Source organism: Gopherus evgoodei, chromosome 8 (genome assembly GCF_007399415.2).
Source record: "Gopherus evgoodei ecotype Sinaloan lineage chromosome 8, rGopEvg1_v1.p, whole genome shotgun sequence".
NCBI lineage: Eukaryota > Metazoa > Chordata > Testudines > Testudinidae > Gopherus > Gopherus evgoodei.
The window spans coordinates 51,038,425-51,060,067 of NC_044329.1; the positions used below are offsets into that span (position 1 = coordinate 51,038,425).

The 21,643-nt window shown below is 42.8% G+C and overlaps 1 protein-coding gene across 3 annotated transcripts in view; it reads right to left on the minus strand.

Moving 5' to 3' along the window:
• The window catches only part of RC3H1 (ring finger and CCCH-type domains 1), a 116,516-nt gene that overhangs the window by 32,463 nt on the left and 62,410 nt on the right, over nucleotides 1–21,643 (minus strand). For all 3 annotated transcript variants that reach the window (XM_030571786.1, XM_030571787.1, XM_030571788.1), the window contains exons 3-7: nucleotides 13,703–13,823; nucleotides 12,213–12,452; nucleotides 10,006–10,181; nucleotides 3,313–3,513; nucleotides 2,534–2,666 (exon numbers count right to left, since the gene is read on the minus strand). In XM_030571786.1, the coding sequence (XP_030427646.1) occupies nucleotides 2,534–2,666; nucleotides 3,313–3,513; nucleotides 10,006–10,181; nucleotides 12,213–12,452; nucleotides 13,703–13,823 (871 nt within the window). The remainder of the gene's footprint in view (nucleotides 1–2,533; nucleotides 2,667–3,312; nucleotides 3,514–10,005; nucleotides 10,182–12,212; nucleotides 12,453–13,702; nucleotides 13,824–21,643) is intronic.

A 21,643-nucleotide genomic window follows, 5' to 3' on the forward strand; every position in this document is an offset into this window, starting at 1 on the left:
GCATACTCCTACCCTTCTCATCATGGATATTTTGTATTCTTAACACTACTGCTCTTTAGCCATTTGTCCATATTTCACTGTTACATACAAATATAGTTATAGTGCAATGTACACAACCAGAAAAAACACCAAAACACAACACCCTGATTAAGTTCTGATTTCAGTTAGACTGGACAGTTGCTGGGCAACTGAACCCGCGCTGTACAGTGAATGGAGGAAAGGGCTCTGTACATCAGCATCTGTGTATCAGTGTCCTCATTGGTACATCTTGAAGAAAATTAACTACAGCAGAACCTCAGAGTTATGAACACCAGAATTACGAACTGACCAGTCAACACACACCTCATTTGGAACTGAAAGTATGCAATCAGGCAGAAGCAGAGACGGAAAAATATATAAATAAAAAAAGCAAGTGCAGTACAGTACTGTGTTAAACATAAACTACTAAAAAAAAAAGGGAAAGTTAAAAAAGATTTGACAAGGAAACTCTGTCCTTGTGTCACTTATATTAAGACGGTTAAAAGCAGCATTTTTCTTCTGCATAGTAAAGTTTCAAAGCTGTATTAAGTCAATGTTCTGTTGTAAACTTTTGAAAGAACAACTTTTCTATCACAGTTATGAACATTTCAGATACGAACAAACTCCACTTCTAGTGTTCATAACCGAGGTTCTATTATATTGTATTTTATAAAAAATTCCCACAATTTTACAGCTTCGTCTAAGTAGCCTATTAGGAAAATGTAATAAGATAATAAATTTAAAAAATCCATCATTACATAGTTTTTCCCACATTATTCTCCTTCCCCCACCTCCCCCTCGAGACATCTCACGAACCCTCTGGGATACACATACTGAAGTCTGGGAACCCTGTCCCAGATCATCTAGAGGGGCACGCATTGTAAAACACAAGTTACATTCCCCCTCCCCTCCCCATGATGTGAAACAATACAACTCCACAAATCAACCACTATTTAATACATGACAGAATCAGTAACTATAGGGCCATCAGCCAGAATAGAAATTTATTCTTTTATCTGGTTGATTTTTCTTCCAGTTATTAAACCTAATCCAACAGAAGATAATACCACTGGGCATGCACACGCGCGCACACACACACCACCTTGAATCAGTGGATCTCAAAATGCTCTACATACACTGAGTCTCAAAATCTTGTAACAGTTAAACATCATTACAGCCATTAAATCTTTAATTTATCAAACACCTTTTAGCTAGTATATTTATGAAAAATTTAAGTTGGGTACAGGCACATCATCAAGATGAGAAGTCCCGATCCACTGAAGACTCATCTGCTGGGGAAAGGGAGGGGCACAGATGACTCCATCTTCTATAATCAGTCTCTGTCTAGTAGGTATCTGATACATTTGAAGTTCTGCCCTCCTGTAATTCCAGAAAGTGAAAAAGATATTTCTTCCTTTCTCCTGGCCCCAGTGTAGGAAATAGGAAGGGGGAAGATCTGATATTCTCCCTCCCACTCCACCTGGGTGCTTTAAAGGGGAGGATTTCCATGACCAATACTCCCGCAGTCACCTTGTGTTATTTTGTTATTCTCTCCTCAATTCTCTTCTGTGTCTTAGTTTTCTCAAGCAGCAGCAACTGCCACTGCCCAGAACACTGCCATGGTACTTGATAGTTCCAGCGTTGCCAGGGATTGAACAGCAGCAGTGCTGTCAAATTCACTCTACTCTTCTTTCCCACAGGCGTAAACAACACTAGCAGAGCTCTTTGGCAGATTCAGAAAGAAAGCACTGCATTTTTGGTTGCTAAGCACTGATTGGTCCATATTTGGAAAGTTCATTTTGCAACCGTAAGAGTCAACTTTACAAACAACCAAAAACCCTTATCACTTCCTACAGTAATAGATAGCTTAGGCCTTCCCACTCACCAAGGAAAGCTCCCCACTCACCACTGGTGAGTGGATTTAAGGCTATACATTTTATTTTACAGGTGAGTAAAGAGCAGTCTTCAGCCATATGAGCTTAGGTTCCCCTCTCAGGTACCCATTTACCGTTAACCATCTATTTTCTCCTCTCCAATGCATACTCTCCCCTGCCACCTTCCCCTCAAGCTCCCTCTCCAATCTCCCTTTTCTTCTTCCTTTCCCACAACTTGGATTCCCCTTTCCAGTCCCTGCTTTCTCTCTCCCCGCTTCCTTCCCTCTGCATGATTCCTCTCCCACTCTGTGATCTTGGCGGACTTCAACAGTCATTCAAAATTTCTGAGCAGCCAGCAAAATTGCATGACACTTCCCACAACAAACCAACTGCTTGTCTATCTAGCCTGACCTTTTCCTACTCTATGCCGTTCCAGAGTATCAGGATTAAGATTCCTCAGTAATTTTTTCATGGAAAATGCTTTCTGATTAAAAAAAAGAAGTGTGAAGTCCAAAATTCTGAGAACCTACCACTGTAGAGAATATTCAAGACACATAGTTTTTGATTAAACAGCTAATACAGTAAGGCCATTCTGTTAAAGCAGACACTACTATGACCTTACAGGATGCTCACAGGTTTACCTGGACTAGGGTCAATATTTGCCAAGAGCTCTAGGTGAGGTCGAAGCCGGTTCAGGTTGGCTGGGTCTCCAGTCCTCTGGAGAGCAATGGTTAGTTCTTGAACACTCTGTGCAAATGAGGCTGGGGTCTGCAACTTAAAAAATTGTAACAATTAACTTTCTACAGGCAAGGCAACCATCGCTGCTCCTGCAGGCTGCTCCAGTAGGTCAGAGTCATCTTTCCAATTGTTTCAATTCATTTTCACCCAAAATGATTTCCTCACTAAGTGTTCACTTTTTCTCAGTTCCAAAAGGGAACTCCTCTTTCTTCAATATGTAAGACTACACCTCAAGCAAAGATACACCAGAGCCATGGGCTTTCCCTGGATGTTCTAAGTCATTTATATTCCACTAGTATCCAGTGATACCAACAAGAATTGGAGCTCCATTGTGCTAGACCTCTACTAAAGGCACAAAGCTCTCTTTGGCCTCTGGACCAAGAAGTTTTCAACTTAATTTAACACAAGTATAATAAGGAAAAGAAAGGAAGGTGGGGGGTGGACGACAAGGTAATAGTAATAAGAATTCTTCCTAGCTACCCCCTCTATGGGAAGTGGATTAACTATGATGATCAGAGAATGCCTCCCATCACTGAAGTGAATAGTTACACTGAAGTTCTCCAGCTGCCCCACTGTAACATTTCAAATGTAGACTAGCCCTTTATTGACTCACGACTAGTATTAGGTTACAAAAGAGCTGGGAAAGAGAACAAACGATTGGGCTGATTTGAGGTGGCTTTACCTTGTCAATGATGGACTGCATGTGGGATTTGTGGGACTGATCACCATATAGCAGCGAGGACCACTGATCCGGTGCAATGCGTAAACCTGCTTCCATGGCAATCTGCACAATCTGGGAATCATGTTCCCTTCGCAGAGCTTCATAGGTACGGAACTCCTCCTTCAACTGCATCAGGGAGGAGTCCTCATCACGTTTAGTCACCTGATGGGGAGAAAGTTGCCCATCACAATGAGCCAGGGATAAATCAGACGGCAGTGCCAAGCACAGAGCAAATAAATTCTTAGATTAGTACTAAGTTCCCTCCTCCTCAGACAGTATTAATTACTATCACAATACTACGTAGTAAACACCAACAAATGAGAATGGTTCCTCCTGACTGTAATAAGGGATAAGTGTTCCTATATTAATATATTGAAATGCTATGGAATACATTAACTCAGATGTATAGAACATGATTGACTTGAAGTCTGATTTCAGATGTGTGAGAGAGAGAAACGTTGCATTCTAGATTTTTTACACTGGTACCCATCATGATGGTGCTGGAGTTCGTTCACTTCATCCTGGGAATCTCACCAGCAGTAACACCACAATATAATTTCAGTTTAGTCTCTTTTCACTGTAAAATTCATTTTGGTGAATTTTTGTGCAAAGAAGAATGGACATAGTATAAAAACATGGAGTCAGCAGCTTCCCTCATGCAGCTGTGCCAACGAATCTCATCCTTGATGTGCAGCACCCCATTCTATTTTAACCTAACCACCATATATACAACTCAGCCAACATATCCTAGGGTATTCTACCAGCAAGTCTCTCCTAAGCAGACAGAAAATAAAGCTAATTTGTTTGATGGATTTGGTACTGTTCATCCACTATGACCTACTCTGAGCCCAAACTTACATTTCACTTGCAACTTCAAACCAAATTACAGCCAAAGTCCTGTTCTGTGAGAAGTCTGAACATTTGGGACTTCACAAACGAGACCCATTCTAAAAATACAAGCGTCTTATACATTTAATCATAGAAGCATAGAACTGAAATAGACCTCAATAGGTCATCTAGTCCTGTCCTAGTCCAAGGCAGGACTGTCATAACTAGATCATTCCTAACAAGGTTTTGTCTAACCCCCCGTTCTTAAAAATCTCCTATGAGAGATTCCCTAACTTACCTAGGCAATTTGTTCCCATGGTTAACCATCCAGAGAGTTAGGAAGCTTTTCCCAAATGTCCAATCTAAACCGCCCTTGCTGCTTCTTGTCTTATCCTCAGAGATTAAAAGATAACAATTTTTCACCCCCTTCCTTGTAACAACCTTTTATGTACTTGAAAACTTACGTCTCACCTCACTGTTTTCTTCTCCAGACTAAAAAACAAACTTTTTCCAATCTTCCCTAATAGGTCATGTTTTCTAGATCTTTAATGGGTTTTGCTGCTCTTGTCTGGATTTTCTCCAATTTGTCCACATCTTTCCTAAAATGTGGCACCCAGAACTGGACACAATACTCCAACTGGGGCTTTACCAACGCAGAGTAGAATAGAAGAATTACTTCCTGTGTCTTGCTTACAACACTCCTGCTAATACATTCCAGAATGATCTTTGTTTTTTGGGGGGTTTTTTTGGTATGCGCGCACTCACAATACTGTTGATTCATATTTAGCTTGTTATCCACTATACCCCTAGATCCCTTTCCACAGTACTCCTTCCCAGGCAGTCATTTCCCATTTTGTATGTGGGAAATTGATCATTCCTTCCTCAGTGGAGTACTCTGCATTTGTCCTTATTGAATTTCATCCTATTTACTTCAGACCATTTCTCCAGTTTGTCCAGATCATTTTGAATTTTAATCCAAAGAACTTGCAACCCCCTTCCAGCTTGGTATTGTCTGCACACTATTAGTAGCTGTGGCATGTACATGGTCCTAGAGGGAGCACCTGAAAGGAGTTTCATCTGCAAGAAGTGCCGCCTGATAGAGCTGCTGGAGGAAAAGGTAAGGGGACTGGAGATGCAAGTGGAAACTCTGGCTGAGTTTAGAAGGGGATTTGAGCAAATGATGGAACACAGACATGAGGCACAGGGGACAAGCTGAGACGAGCGGATAGAAGCAGGACCAAAGGACTCTGAGGAGGGGCTGCTGGGTGAGGAAAGTGGACGGTGGAAGCATGTGACTGGGAGAACCAGGCAGAGGAAAAGACGGGCCAGCGATGGAGAAATAGAACTCAGGAACAGGTTTGCTGAGTTGGGAAATGAAGATGGAGCACAGCAGGCTGCTGAAGGACAAAGGGCGAGGAAGAAGAGGCGAGCAGCTAGTCCTGCAGAAGGAGGGGAGGAGTCAATGGAGGCGACACCAAGTATGAGCCCTAGGAGGACTGTAAGGGCGAATACAAATCGAAAGGAATTGCGACCACCTGCTGTGGGGGATAGACCGCAGAATCGCACTGTCGCCAGGAAAAGGCAAGTCTACGTGATTGGAGACTCTTTACTGAGAAGAGTAGATAGGCCTGTAACTAGACCTGATCGGGAGAACAGAAGGGTGTGCTCTCTGCCAGGGGCTAAGATACAGGATGTGGACCTGAGGCTGAATACGATCTTAGCGGGAGCGGGAAAGAATCCGTTGATTATCCTTCATGTGGGAACGAATGATACGGCTAGTTACTCGCTGGACTGTATCAAGGAGGACTATGCCAGACTGGGGAAGAGGCTCAAAGACATCGAGGCTCAGGTGATCTTCAGTGGGATCTGCCGGTTCCTAGAGCGGGGCGACGAAGGAGTGACAAGATTATGGCGATCAACAGATGGCTTAGGGAGTGGTGTTATAAGGAGGGCTTTGGGATGTAAGGTCACTGGGAAGCGTTTACGGATAGACAACAGTTCGCTCAGGATGGACTTCATCTAAGCAAGGAGGGAAATAGAATTCTAGGATGGAGGCTCGCCGACCTCATCAAGAGAGCTTTAAAAGAAAGTTGGGGGAGATGGTTGGGAGATGTTCGGGAGATCTCCACGCCGGAATATAACCTGGAGAGGAAAGTAAACAAAGTGAGAGGGGATACCCTTGCGGTCCCAAGATTTGATCCAAGGAGGAATAGGGGAGAAACCAGAGTAACGGGTGATGCTGGTGGTAAAAGATCTCTGCACGACGGGGGAAAGATTGTCACTGACGCCAAACGCCGAAAATTAAAAAGGTCTGTACACTAATGCGAGGAGCTTAGGTAACAAGATGGAGGAACTGGAGTTACTGGTGCAGGAAGTGAAACCGGATATTATAGGGATAACTGAAACCTGGTGGAATAGTACTCATGACTGGAGCACGGTTATTGAAGGCTATGTGCTGTTTAGAAAAGACAGGAAGAAAGGCAAAGGTGGTGGAGTAGCCTTGTACATCAATGATAAAATTAACTGTAGCGAAATAAGAAGCGATGGAATGGATAAGACAGAGTCTGTCTGGGCGAAAATCACACTGGGTAAAAAAGCAACTAGAGCTTCCCCTGAGATAGTGCTTGGCCTGTGCTACAGACCGCCAGGATCTGATTGGGATATGGATAGAGACCTCTTTAATGTCTTTAATGAAGTAAACACAAAGGGGAAATGTGTGATTATGGGGGACTTCAACTTCCCAGATATAGACTGGAGGACGAGTACTTGCAAGAATAATAGGGGTCAGATTTTTCTGGATGTGATAGCGGATGGATTTCTTCATCAAGTAGTTGAAGTACCTACGAGAGGAGATGCCATTTTAGATTTGGTGTTGGTGAGCAGTGAGGACCTCGTAGAAGAAATGGTGGTAGGGGACAACCTTGGTTCGAGTGATCATGAGCTGATTCAGTTCAAACTAGATGGAAGGATAAACAAATGTAGATCTGGGATTAGGGTTTTTGACTTCTCGAGGGCTAATTTTAAAGAGTTAAGGAAATTAGTTAAGGAAGTGGATTGGACGGAGGAATTAGTGGATTTAAATGCGGAGGAGGCCTGGAATTACTTTAAGTCGCAGCTGTGGAGACTGTCGGAAGCCTGCATCCCGAGAAAGGGGGAAAAAACCATGGGCAGGAGTTGTAGGCCAAACTGGATGAGCAAGCAACTCAGAGAGGGGATTAGACAAAAGCAGAAAGCTTACAGGGAGTGGAAGAAAGGCAGGATCAGTAAGGAAAGATATCTTGGTGAGGTCAGAACATGTAGGGATAAAGTGAGGAAGGGTAAAAGCCGCATTGAACTGGACCTTGCAAAGGGAATCAAAACCAATAGTAAAAGGTTCTACAGCCACATAAATAAGAAGAAAACAAAGAAAGAAGAAGTGGGGCCGCTATACACTGAGGATGGAATGGAGGTTAAGGATAACCTAGGCATGGCCCAACATCTAAACAAGTACTTTGCTTCAGTTTTTAATAAGACTAGTGAGGAACCTTGCGATGATGGAGGGATGATAAACGGGAATGTGGATATGGAAGTGGATATTACCGCAACTGAGGTAGAGGCCGTACATGAACAGCTCGATGGGACGAAGTCGGAGGGCCCGGACAATCTCCATCCGAGGATATTAAAGGAACTGGCGCGTGAAATTGCGAGCCCGTTAGCGAGAATTTTTAAGCAATCGGTAAACTCGGGGGTTGTGCCGTATGACTGGAGGATTGCTAATGTAGTTCCTATTTTTAAGAAAGGGAATAAAAGTGATCCGGGTAACTATAGGCCTGTTAGCTTGACGTCTGTAGTATGCAAGGTCTTGGAAAAAATTTTAAGGGAGAAAGTAGTTAAGGACATAGAGGTCAATGGTAATTGGGACGAATTGCAACACGGATTTAGTAAAGGTAGATCGTGTCAAACCAATCTGATCTCCTTCTTTGAGAAGATGACGGATTACTTAGATAAAGGAAATGCGGTAGATATAATTTACCTAGATTTCAGTAAGGCGTTTGACACGGTTCCGCATGGGGAACTGTTAGTCAAATTGGAAAAGATGGGAATGAATATGAAAGCTGTAAGGTGGATAAGGAACTGGTTAAAGGGGAGACTCCAGAGGGTCGTATTGAAAGGTGAATTGTCAGGCTGGAGGGAGGTCACTAGTGGAGTCCCTCAAGGATCGGTTTTGGGACCGATCTTATTTAACCTTTTTATTACTGACCTTGGCACAAAGAGCGGGAATGTGCTAATAAAGTTTGCGGATGACACGAAGCTGAGGGGTATTGCTAACAGGGAGAAGGACAGGGATACTATTCAGGAAGATCTGAACCACCCTGTAAACTGGAGTAATAGAAATAGGATGAAATACAATAGTAAAAAGTGCAAGGTTATGCATTTAGGAATTAATAATAAGAATTTTGGATATACGTTGGGGGCGCATCAGTTGGAAGCGACGGAGGAGGAGAAGGACCTTGGGGTACTGGTTGATAGCAGGATGACTATGAGTCGCCAATGTGATACGGCTGTTAAAAAAGCAAATGCGATTTTGGGATGCATCAGGCGGGGTATTTCCTGCAAGGATAAGGAGGTGTTAGTACCGTTATACAAGGCGTTGGTGAGACCCCATCTGGAATACTGTGTGCAGTTCTGGTGTCCCATGTTCAAGAAGGATGAATTCAAACTGGAACAGGTTCAGAGACGGGCTACAAGGATGATCCGAGGAATGGAAAAACTGCCTTATGAAAGGAGACTCAAAGAGCTTGGCTTGTTTAGCCTGGCCATAAGAAGGCTGCGGGGGGATATGCTTGCTCTATATAAATATATCAGGAGGGTTAACGTTAGGGAGGGAGAGGAATTATTTAAGTTTAGTACTAATGTAGGCACGAGGACAAATGGATATAAACTGGATATTAGGAAGTTTACACTTGAAAATAGACGAAGGTTTCTAACCATTAGGGGAGTGAAGTTCTGAAACAGCCTTCCGAGGGAAGTAGTGGGGGCAAAAGACTTTCCTGGCTTTAAGACAAAGCTTGATAAGTATATGGAGGGGATGTTATGATAGGATTGTTAATTTGGGCAATTGATCTTGGATTACCACCAGATAGGTCTGCTCAATGGTCTGCGGGGAGATGTTGGATGGAATGGGAACTGAGTTACTGCAGAGAATTCCTTCTTGGGTGCTGGCTGGTGACTCGTGCCCACATGCTCAGGGTTTAGCTGATCGCCATATTTGGGGTCGGGAAGGAATTTTCCTCCAGGGCGGATTGGCAGGGGCCCTGGAGGTTTTTCGCCTTCCCCTGCAGCGTGCGGCACGGGTCGCTTGCTGGTGGTTTCTCTGCAGCTTGAGGTCTTCAAACCAATTTTGAGGATTTCAATAACTCAGCCTGGGATAGGAGTTGTTATAAATTTGGATGGGTGGGGTTCTGTGGCCTGCCTTGTGCAGGAGGTCAGACTAGATGATCAGATTGGTCCCTTCTGACCCATGAGTCTATGAGTGTACTCGCTCTGCCATTATCTACATTATTTATGAATATACTGAGCAGAACTCAATCCAGGAATGATCCCTATGGGACCCCACTCAATATGTCCGTCCAGCTTGACTCCACAACTGATAATGAATAACCACTGATAACTAAATGTATAACATAACTATAAATTCAAAGATGCAAGCAAATAAAAGCCTTCTTTATTTGCACGACAGATTGGTGTGTGGTTTCAAATTTAATGAGGTCTTTTAGCATTTTCTGGGGGTATAACAAGTAAATCTTCCTTGTGTTGTGGAATCTCCAAGCAGAGTTTACTTCATACCTTGAAGCAGGAGGCTCTGTAAAGAAGCTGGACAACATGCCCAATGCTGGTTTTTGAAGCTTGAGGAAACCGTGGCTCCAATCTCTGCACCACAAAGAGAACCAAGACCTTTCGTGACAAAGCAGATCCATCCTCTAGAGCCAGCAGAACTAGCTTCAGTGCTTCCTCTTGCATTGCTGGAAAATACAAGGCAACAAAAGAAAAGAAAATGAAACACATGAAGAATTATCTTGCATTAATAACATGCTTTCCCTACAAATGGGTGCAGCAGGTAACCGAAAGGGGCAAGGAAAGTCACTCCAAAGCTCCAAGAAGGTAGTGGGGCACGTGAAAGACACTTACAAAACACTCTTGCATTAATAATGGAAGGAGGGTGCAGAAATAGGAATCAGCAAACCAGCTGCCTGAGCACCAAACTTCTCAACTACCTCCCATCCCGCTGCAGTCAGAGCCCCCCAGCTTGTTGGTCCCATGTTACGGAGCAGCAGATGGAGTGTGTCCGGCCCTCTCTTTTTATGAGCTTAGGAGAAAAAGGAATCCTCCATTTCCAGAGGAGGGCTGAGCTAAGAGAAGAATTCATATCTACTCATCCCTAATGTTCTCGTCACTAGGGCTATGTTCTTGCAAAACAAGAACAACGAAGAGGCAAACCAGGGAGGACAAAAATAGATTTTTAAACTGAAATTAAGTATGTTTCCTTTTAAAAAGAAACTTATTTAAAATAAATTTTTAATTACGAGAGCCTATATTAAGGCCTAAACTTATTCTAACCTATTACAATTATTTAAGCTAAATTAAAATAATTCAACCACTACATGCTTGCGGACAAAGTTTTAAAGAATTTCAAAATCACTGAACTTGCAGAAGTTTGTTGAAGTGCTAGACCAGTTTTTGACAGCAAGTACCTTGTCTGCAGGTACAGAGTATTTTAATTCAGTTTATTTCAGCTAGTTTAGTTCATTGACTAGTTCACCCAAAGTTGAGAAATCAACTGGGAGACATAAAAGCAGGAAACCTGGTTTTCCCTTTTCCAATCTAAGAAAAAAATGAGGTACCAGAGGATGGAAATCTACCAGTCCTAAAATCTTGAAGGATGTGATGACTACAAACAAATAGTTCAAGTCACTAGCTACAGATACTTCCTTTGTTTAATAAATCAGTTTTAAATGCAAAACATGTTTTGATGATCCTTTTCTCTGTTCTATACAAACACATTAAGGTAGTTATATTTAAACTACAAAAATTTAAAAAAATTATGCACTTTATTATAATTTCCATCCAAATGCAGGTGTACACAAATCACAAGTAAAAATTAAATTTAGTACATAAAAAATGCACCGTTCACCATTTTCTAACACAATAAAAACAAAAATTAAGAATATGTACATTAAGCTACAATTAAGGATAAGGCTATGTCACAGAGGTCATGGATTCCATGACTTCCAGAGACCTTTCACATTTTCCACATCAGTCCCTGGATGGTGGGGGACCAGCAGGAGCAGAAAAGTGCAGCCCCTCTCCCCCACCCCAGGCTTCAGTCATCCCGTCAGGCCCCTCATCTGGCCCATTATTTTTTGTAAAAATCAGACAGCTCATGGGCTTCTGTGAAAAATTTTTTTTTTAATTGCCCAAAGCCTATCCCTGACTTTTACCAAAAATAACCATAACAAAAATCTTCAACTTAGTAATAATTGCTTATATAGCCATGTATAGGTATTGTGTACTCTCCTGGCTAGCAAAAAGTACCACCAAATTTAGTGTAGAAGCTTTATTTAGTTCCAAATCAATATGTTTTAATGGTTATCAACCTCTCTTTCCTAAAGTACAAATGCAAATTAATCGCTTAAACGAAGGTTTCCTGCTCACTGATTTAAACCATGGTTAAAGTTAGTGATTTTTAAAATCACTCATTAAAACCTCTTCACAGTGACGTAAACTACTCAGTCTTCTCTGTTCATGTCAACAACTAAAGACATCAGATTTTTTGTGCTTTGCAAAAACAAAGACAGAACAAGCCCTAAAAATACTTGAAAGGCAATAAAAATCGTTCAAAGTTATCATTAAATCAGAAGACCTACTGCAAAATGTCTGAAGAGAAGCCATCACCCAATAACACTGCCAAGGCAGTTTCCAGCCATCTTTTCCCCCCCCCCCCAATCCCTGAATCTTGCTACTGCATAAGAACTCATCATCTCACTGGTACATACCTGGCCCCAGGAACTGGCAGCCCCTGGCCCTCACTGCAGCCCAGAGGTTGGAAGAGAGTTGCTGGGGATTTTGATGTTGAAGAATGAGCTCTGTGACTGTTCTTTCACCCAGTGACCGTGCTGCACGCATGGCCCTGATCCGTCCTTCTTCCTCTACTAGCTGGCAGTGAACTAGAGTTACAAGCTTCCTCTGCATGGGGCGACTTAGCACACTCTGAGTGGTACTGTTCAGACCCACACCTTCAGGGAAAAAAAAGCATACAAAGACAGCAAGCTACATTTCTCCTTCTGCAGGATTATCTAAGTGCACTATAGGTATCACATTCCTCTAGCCAAGCCAACTTTCAGCTTCTGTGTTTGGCACTTAAAACATCTTCTAACCAGCTCCAGCTGCACTTCATTTTAGTGCATTGAACACTACATCCAAATCTGTCAAAAATGCACTGTGAACTTTGAGAGGTTCATTTCAGGCAGTGCTTGAAGAAAAACAAAAACAAAAACACCCTAATCACTAAACAGCTTTACTGCTTCAGCTGCTCATAGCTTTGCCAGGAGACTCAGAATGGGAGTGAAGATAAATTTGTCAAAAACCTTTTAATCAGAGGCAGATATGAAAGATTAAACCCTTCAGCAGGTCTAGAGAAAGTACCCTGATAGAAATCTTCACTAAAAGGCAAAAAAGTCTGCTCTAAAGAAAAACCCAAGTATTACTAGTACCTACTGTACCACAGACTCACTGATGGGGCCTCATCTCTCTCTCTCATCCTTCATAGCTGTTTCTGGCTAGCAGGTGTCTAACATATAGACATTTACAATCACCGAGACCAGCATACAGATATTTAAACAACGAAGTTCTATTGTTATTACAATTGTTCAAACAGGTTTACTCAGATGGATCCAGTTCCTATATAAGGAGATGTGCAATCAGTGTTGGCTAGCTCCAGCCCTCCAGCCTTTAAGAGTCAAGCCACCCTGTTATACTATGACATTGAAGTTGTTCGACTTCCTGTTCCCATCTGCTAGTTGGACAATACAAGTCCAACTTTCCTGGATTGACCCATGGGACATCAAACAAAATTTTACTTTACCTGTTTCAGGCTATATTTTCGCTACCAAATGGGGTTTTTATGGTGAGATAGTTAAGACAAGACACAGGTGACTTACCTCAATGTATCTAGTGGAGGTCAAAAGTATAAAGGATGACTTTGACTCGCTACATCAAGGTAAAACCTACCAGAGACTTGTGTCACTAAGATTTTACAGCAAGATATCATGCTCTCTCCCTCTCTCCAAAAACCTCTACTCTTTTTGCACTGAAGAAATAGCTTCAGTGCTTACAAAACCCATTTCTTTAATAGGACTTGACCTTTTATCAAGCAGTTTTCACTAGAATTATTTTGATGGTGTAAGGTCACTTTTTAAAAGAAGGGATGAACTATTACCTGTTGCCAGTTCTCCCTTCCAAGAAAGTAGGGCAGGGCAAGACTTACCTCTCGCACTGCTGAGTGGTTTGAGGTACAGTGCTAGTTCTTCCACACATTTCTTGGCCTCCTCATAATGTTTGGTGTCTTCTGCTCCACTGCACAAAGTAATTGGCTGCTGCTCAGGAACCTGAAAACAGATGAAGGTAAACTTACGCACTACAGCGGGGTTGGCAACTTTTCAGAACTGGTGTGCCGAGTCTTCATTTATTCACTATGATTTAAGGTTTCATGTGCCAGTAATGCATTTTAACGTTTTTAGAAGGTCTCTTTCTATAAGTCTATAATATATAAATAAACTATTGTTGTATGTAAAGTAAATAAGGTTTTTAAAATGTTTAAGAAATTTCATTTAAAATTACATTAAAACGCAGATCCCCCGGACCAGTGGCCAGGACCTGGGCAGTGTGAGTGCCACTGAAAATCAGTTTGTGTGCCACCTTCGACACATGTATCATAGGTTGCCTACCCCTGCACTACAGTATGCACAGACACACAAAGACACCATACCAAGCTCTTCAGTGTCAAATATTCTCACACCCACCTACCCAATCTTTCCACAACATTAATGTGGAAACGTGCTCCAGTTTTAGAACCCTTGACATTTCACTTCATCCATGGTATTCTTAACACGTGAAAAGCTTTTTCAGCCTGAAGCTTTTAAAAACTGCTTGATATTAAACAGACTTTTTAGCATCATCACACAATACAACAGTTTCTCTTTACATAGCTAGTTGTCTTATATGACAGCACAGGGACACTTCAGTGAGCTTGGGGCACAAATCAATGTATGCCTTAGAACGAAGTTTAAAAGAAATGCCAAAGCTTGCAATAATTTCAAGTTTACTTAGAATGTGTGGCAACACAACCATTTTGATTTAATGGTTGAAATGATAAAAGCAGAAGTCTTATAATCTACTGGAACATCATCTATTATATCAGATATTAAAGCAACACACCAGTAGTTTCATGATCAGTCTTTGATGATAAAACAAGATACACCTCTACCCTGATATAATGCAACCCAATATAACATGAATTTGGATATAACGAGGTAAATTAGCGCTCCGGGGGGCGGGACTGCACACACTGGTGAATCAAAGCAAGTTCGATATAACGCAGCTTCACCTATAACGTGATAAGATTTTTTGGTTCCCAAGGACAGCGTTATATCGGGGTAGAGGTGTATTTAGAAAGGGACACTCAAAGCTAGCAGACCTAAAATTAGACCTATCAGCTGGTTTGGTTTGCAGCTATGTGCAGATCCACATTGAGGACTTGGCTGCTCTAAAATTTTCTATAGAAAGTCAAATGGTCAAACTGCTGCACTGCACATTAGACTTGTGCCTAAGAGGTAACACACAAATTAATGCATGTGATTGCTTTATTTCCTCCCCTAACTTGGATCACTTAAGGCAGTGGGCTCTCAATCTTTCCAAACTATTGTATCCCTTACAGGAATCTGATTTCTCTCAGGCCTGGTCTACACTACGCTGTTAAACCGATTTTAACAGTGTTAAATCGATTTAACGCTGCACCCGTCCACACTACACTGCTCTTTATATCAATTTAAAGGGCTCTTTAAATTGATTTCTGTACTCCAACAAAACAAGAGGAGTAATGCTAAAATCGATATTACTATATCTGATTAGGGTTAGTGTGGACGCAAATCGATGTTATTGGCCACATTATTTTACAGTAGCTACCCACAGTGCACCGCTCCAGAAATCGACGCTAGCCTTGGACCATGGACGCACACCACCGAATTAATGTGCCTAGTGTGGACGCGCACAATCGACTTTATAATATCTGTTTTATAAAATCGGTTTAAGCTAATTCGAATTTATCCTGTAGTGTAGATGTAGCCTCACATACCTCAAGTTTCACCTCACTTAAAAACTTCTTGCTTACAAAATCAGATATAAAAATACAAGTGTAACAGTACACTTGCTGAAAAATTGCTTACTTCCTCATTTTACCATACAATTATAAAATACATCAACTGGAATATAAATATTGTACTTGCATTTCAGTGTATAGTATAGATCATAGAATACCAGGGATAGAAGGGACCTCAGGAGGTCATCTAGTCCAACCCCCCGCTCAAAGCAGGACCAATCCCCAAACAAATAGATTTTTGCCCCAGATCCCTAAATGGCCCCCTTAAGGACTAAACTCACAACCCTGGGTTTAGCAGGTCAGTGCTCAAACCACTGAGCTATCCCTCCCCCCTCACATAGAGCAGTATAAAGTCATTATCTGTATGAAATTTTAGTTTGTACTGACTTCTCTATTGCTTTTTATGTATCCTTTTGTAAAACTAGGCAAATATCTAGATGAGTTGATGTAGCCCCTGGAAGAACTCTGTGTACCCCTGGTTGAGAACCACTGACTTAGGGCTACTGTCATTTTTAGTTTAGGGAAATAATGATAACGGCACATGTATCAGGCCACACTTGGAAAAAGGGCCAGACTATAAACCCAGTAAACAACTAGTGACTTTGTGCTAGGTGTACGTACACACACACACACACACACACACACACACTATCAGCATACGTTATCAGTTGAATACCACAATACGTTAGCTGTTGTGTTTTGTTTTTTTAAAAGCGTTAGGAGGAGGCATTCATTTCTTTTTTCAGCTAATACATCAGATATCAAAACCACCCAAGGGATACTGAAATTTTTTCTGGCTTTGATACGGTTTCTTTATTGGGGAGGATCTTTAAACCTGAATGAGATTTTAGTGTATAATCATACTCATGTCCAAATATTTTTGACAATATGATGTGTTTTCTCAACTTAAGTTTGCATTTGCATTTTAAAAAGTATTTAGTTACAACATTCACAATGCATTTATTTTTTGTTGTTGGTTAAAATAAAAAAAATTAAGCTGTTTTATAGAGCTGAACTTCTATTATCCAAACCTAGTTTACGCAGAATAGCATAATGCGCGTGCGCACACACTTAAGACAAGTTCAATCCTGGTCTCCAGGCTTCCTCAGACTACTACTACTATACTGGAACTGCAGTCTACCTCCTCCCCTCCCAGCAAGAATCTTAGCTATAACTTTCTCATATAATTTCCTTCCTATCTGAGTGAAAGAGTGCTTTAGAATGAAATGTTTTTACCACTTTAGTCAGTGGTCACTACCATAAAATGCTACAATAAGACTGACCCCAGACTGCCTGTATCCCAAATCTCTAAACACCAGTTTAACCAACATCTTCAATATTAACCATCATTCTAATACTATTATGTTTCCCTTACAAAACCTCTGTCATTGTAACAATCTGCTTCTGTCTGGGAAAGTACCCAAAAAGAACTCGACTAACCATGTGCATCTATCTACATTTGTGCTGAGGCTAGCCACTCTACAGCATCCTTACTGTAAGATTACAGCGTGCATGTTTCCATTTAGCTCAGCTTCACTCAATCTAGGGACTATGGCACAACGTGAAATGCAACAAAATCATTACGTTTAGCAGAAAGATGGTTTGGAATAGGAGTGAGACAGGAACACAGTGGTCAGCAATGGATTTATATCCTGGATCAGGGTAGATTTAGCATGCATTCACAGCGTTGGTTAGGAATGCTATACACAGCACAACTGGTCTAGTGGGAGACCAGGACTGTCTAGGCAACCAGCCAGAAAGCTTTCCCCAGCCCCAAATAGTACCAAAAAAACCCACAAAAAACACTAACATAAGAAAAGCTCCCCAAAGGCAAGTAAAGCTACACAATGAACATGATACCTAGACATTCACTCTCTCTGTTTCTCCCCTTCCTACTGGAAAGCTCAGCTTGAAATGTAGAGTCTCTTTTAAATTTCACTTTTTGCAAAGTAACTGCTAAGTGTGAGAGAGAGAACCTGGCAGTCTGACAGACAGTGTAAGGTCCCATACTAAGGGAAACTTGAGTTAGAGCAAGTCTACACTTAAAACGCTACAGTAGCACAGCAGTAATGCTTCAGTGTAGACATTCCCTACAGCAACAGGCAGGTTTCTCCCAGTGAGGTAATTAACTACAGTGTTGAGAGGTGGTAGCTAGATCAATGGAAGAATTCTTCTGTTCACCTGGCACTGTCCAAGGGCATGTCTTCACTGGCAATGTTAAAATGATGCCGTGGCAGCTTTTTAACACGGCTTGTGTAGTTGCAGCATAGCTCTCCCAGTGCTCTTAACACACACTCCACGAGTGGAATAGCTACCAGGGCTGGTGCACTGTCTACACTGGCGCTTTACAGTGCTGCAACTTGCTGCATTCAGTGTGTGTGTTGCGGAAGTTGCAGCGCTGTTAATTGCCAGTGTAGACAAGCCCTAAGTCACTTATGTTCAGAGCGCTTTGAGTTTCCTATCTGTAAAGTTAGCAATTCCCCACTTTATTCACACCCTATATTCCTTAGTGCTTGCAAAGCACTTTAGATCCTCAAAATATATAGCACTGAAGCATTACTTGATTTTCATCTTCATCAAAACATTCTATTACCTCATTTCCCTATCCCCTCCCCAAACCCACCAGGGCTCAGAGTGCAAATTAGTCTTGTATAATACTTTAGTCCTACAAGAGAGCTAGTCAATTTAAGGAAAGGCAGGCAAAATACCAAGGATATTTTGGAGCTTTAAATGTGCCCTTATTTTCCATGCATCTTCCCCTACAATGAATAATACTGAGAATGACACTGGAACGTAATCCAAAAGCATAAGCAACTGCAGTTGCAGGCAGAAGTTGGTTATGATGAAATATATGGGGTGAGGACTGAAAAAGGATGCTAAGGATACATTTCACAGCAGGCTGAGATCAGCTACAAGATTCTGAACTGATAATTAAAAAAAGTTGTTTTGGGGGAGGGGTATCAGCCTCATCCTTTACAGCAGTGGTCCCCAAACTTTTCAGAGTCAAGCCCCAACTTACCCCATCCATGCTCCCTGCCCACCAGGAGCTGGGGTTGCAGCTTCCGAGATGAGATGTGGACATAAGCACGGGTACTAAGGGTATGGGGGGTGCTGCAGCTGCCCCAGCTGCTAGTTCCAGCCTCAACCCCGCTTACCCCTATCCGGGTCTCCCCCTCCCAGAGACATGGCTCTACTCTCAGCCCCAGTTGAGGGAGGGGGGCACGAACAGGGGGAAGGGGGCTGGCTTTCAGCATTCCTGCTATTAAAAAATGTTGAAGTGCCACTGGATTTGGACAAGGGGTAAGGTGGCTGAGGCTAGGGGTGGTCTGCGGCCTGGAGTGGGGACCAGGAACGGAGCTGCAGCTCAGGGGCCGGTAACTGGGCGGCACTCCCTCCCCATCTTCTGGGGGGGGGTGGCCTGGGCCCCATTGAGCCCCCTGAATGTTTCTCTGTACTCCCCGAGGGGAGCACGCCCCACAGTTTGGGGACTTCTGCTTTACAGTAACTCTCATATTAGAAGAGTTTAATTGCACAGAAAAAAGATATACTATGCAAAGGCATAGTCAGTTTTCTCCAATTCCAGCTGTCAGCCTCCCTGTCTCTCCTCCTAACTCCTCCTCCCTTTCAAACAGATGCACATTTTGGTTCATGGCAAGAAACTCTACTCAAAGCTTTAAGTTCCCGAAATGTGCCAGGCAGTGTTCCTCAGCACAGATTTCCCTCTTAAAAGGAGCTCAACTTACTGATGAATTTCAATACAACACCTCCAAATATGATGGTGTGAGCTCTCTAGTTGTACATCTTTCCCTCTTTAAACATTTCTGTACTTCAATTTTGCACGTTCTTTTAAACACAAAACACTGAAAGAACTGCATAGAGTAAAGCTTTTATAATGTTTCATTCTGAACAAAGAGGGTAGAACTCTACCCATTTATTGTCTTCCACAGGGCTTGTGAAAACAGAAAGTTTTACATTCACACACAGCATTTCATTTTTCCGACATGGCCTGCTGCACAACCAATTTAACCGATGACACTTAAGAAAAATCCACCTCTGGAGAAAGAGGGCATCAATCTGGAAGAGAAAGCTATCCATTATGAGTACCCCGCCTGCTATGTTGTCACATTCATTCCTGCTACATCTAGTGCATGGAACTATACTTAGCCCATCAGGAACTGGACTGAATAAGAAACTAACACTTGACATGTGCATTCTAGTTTACTTTGGCCATTTGATGTCACCTGTTTGGAATGTGCACATTGCAGTTTCATGTGTCACAGAAAAAGGCAGGAGGGCAGAGAGACTGTGGCCATGTCTACATCTAAAATTTTGCAGCGCTGGTAGTTACAGCTGTATTAGTACAGCTGTATAGGGCCAGCGCGGCAGAGTGGCCACACTTACAGCAACCAGCGCTGCAAGTGGTGTTAGATGTGGCCACACTGCAGCGCTGTTGGGCGGCTTCAAGGGGGGGTTCGGGGAACGGGAGAGCAAACCGGGAAAGGAGACCAGCTTCGCCGCGGTTTGCTCTCGCGTTCCCCGAACCCCCCTGCAAACCGCAGGGAAGGAGACCAGCTTGCTCGGGGTTCGGGGAACGAGAGAGCAAACCGGGAAAGGAGACCCGCTTCGCCGCGGTTTGCTCTCGCGTTCCCGAACCCCCTGCAAACCGCAGGGAAGGAGACCTGCTTGCTCGGGGAACGGGAGAGCAAACCGCGGCGAAGCTGGTCTCCTTTCCCGGTTTGCTCTCGCGTTCCCGGAGCCACCCAGCAAACCGCAGGGAAGGAGACCTGCTTGCTCGGGGTTCCGGGAACGAGAGAGCAAACCGGGAAAGGAGACCAGCTTCGCCGCGGTTTGCTCTCGCATTCCCGGAGCCACCCAGCAAACCGCAGGGAAGGAGACCAGCTTGCTCGGGGCTCCGGGAACTAGAGAGCAAACCGGGAAAGGAGACCCGCTTCGCCACGGTTTGCTCTCTCGTTCCCGGAACCCCGAGCAAGCAGGTCTCCTTCCCTGCGGTTTGCAGGGTGGCTCCGGGAACGCGAGAGCAAACCGCGGCAAAGCTGGTCTCCTTTCCCGGTTTGCTCTCTCATTCCCCGAACCGCCGAGCAAGCGGTTCTCCTTACCTGCTTGCTCGGGGTTCCGGGAACGAGAGAGCAAACCGGGAAAGGAGATCAGCTTGATTACCAGAGGCTTCCTCCTTCCACGGAGGTCAAGAAAAGCGCTGGTAAGTGTTTACATTGGATTACCAGCGCTGGATCACCAGCGCTGGATCCTCTACACCCGAGACAAAACGGGAGTACGGCCAGCGCTGCAAACAGGGAGTTGCAGCGCTGGTGATGCCCTGCAGATGTGTACACCTTCAAAGTTGCAGCGCTGTAACTCCCTCACCAGCGCTGCAACTTTCTGATGTAGACAAGCCCTGTATGTCAAAGCAGGGACTGTATAACCTCAAACGACCCATCTGGTAGATATTTAAAATGGCTATCAGAGTAAGCACTGAAGGGATACTTAAATAAACCACTTTGACCACCTTAAGAATTTCTTCTCTATTTTAAGTTTTTAAAACAAAGAAAAATGTATACTCTCCACCACCACAAAAGCACAAAGTATAACAAAAAAAAATAGTGTGTTCTTTTAATGCCTGGGCTGTATGTGTATCAGTTAGCACATTATTCCCAGAAACACATACTATTCTGCTTATTTCACCAATGATGCTGGTACACAAACAGGCCAATCTGACCCATTTGTTTTAAGTGAATCCTGTCATTACTTTTACTCTCCTTAAAATAGTTTTGCTTCTTAAAATTATTTTTTTAAATATGCAGGAACGAACCCAAGAAAATAAACAGTTATAAATTGGCAATCCCTTACAAAAGTACTAAACTGAAAGAAGGGGCTCCTTTTCCACAGATACAAGTTTTAAGTGTCTCCTGCATCACTTCCTTCTACAATTAAATTTCAGCTTTCTGGATTTCATGCTTCTCTTTTTAAGACATTAGAGCCACTAGATGTAAAGGGACTGAAACGCAGAAGATTTACAAGAAGTGACAGGAGGGT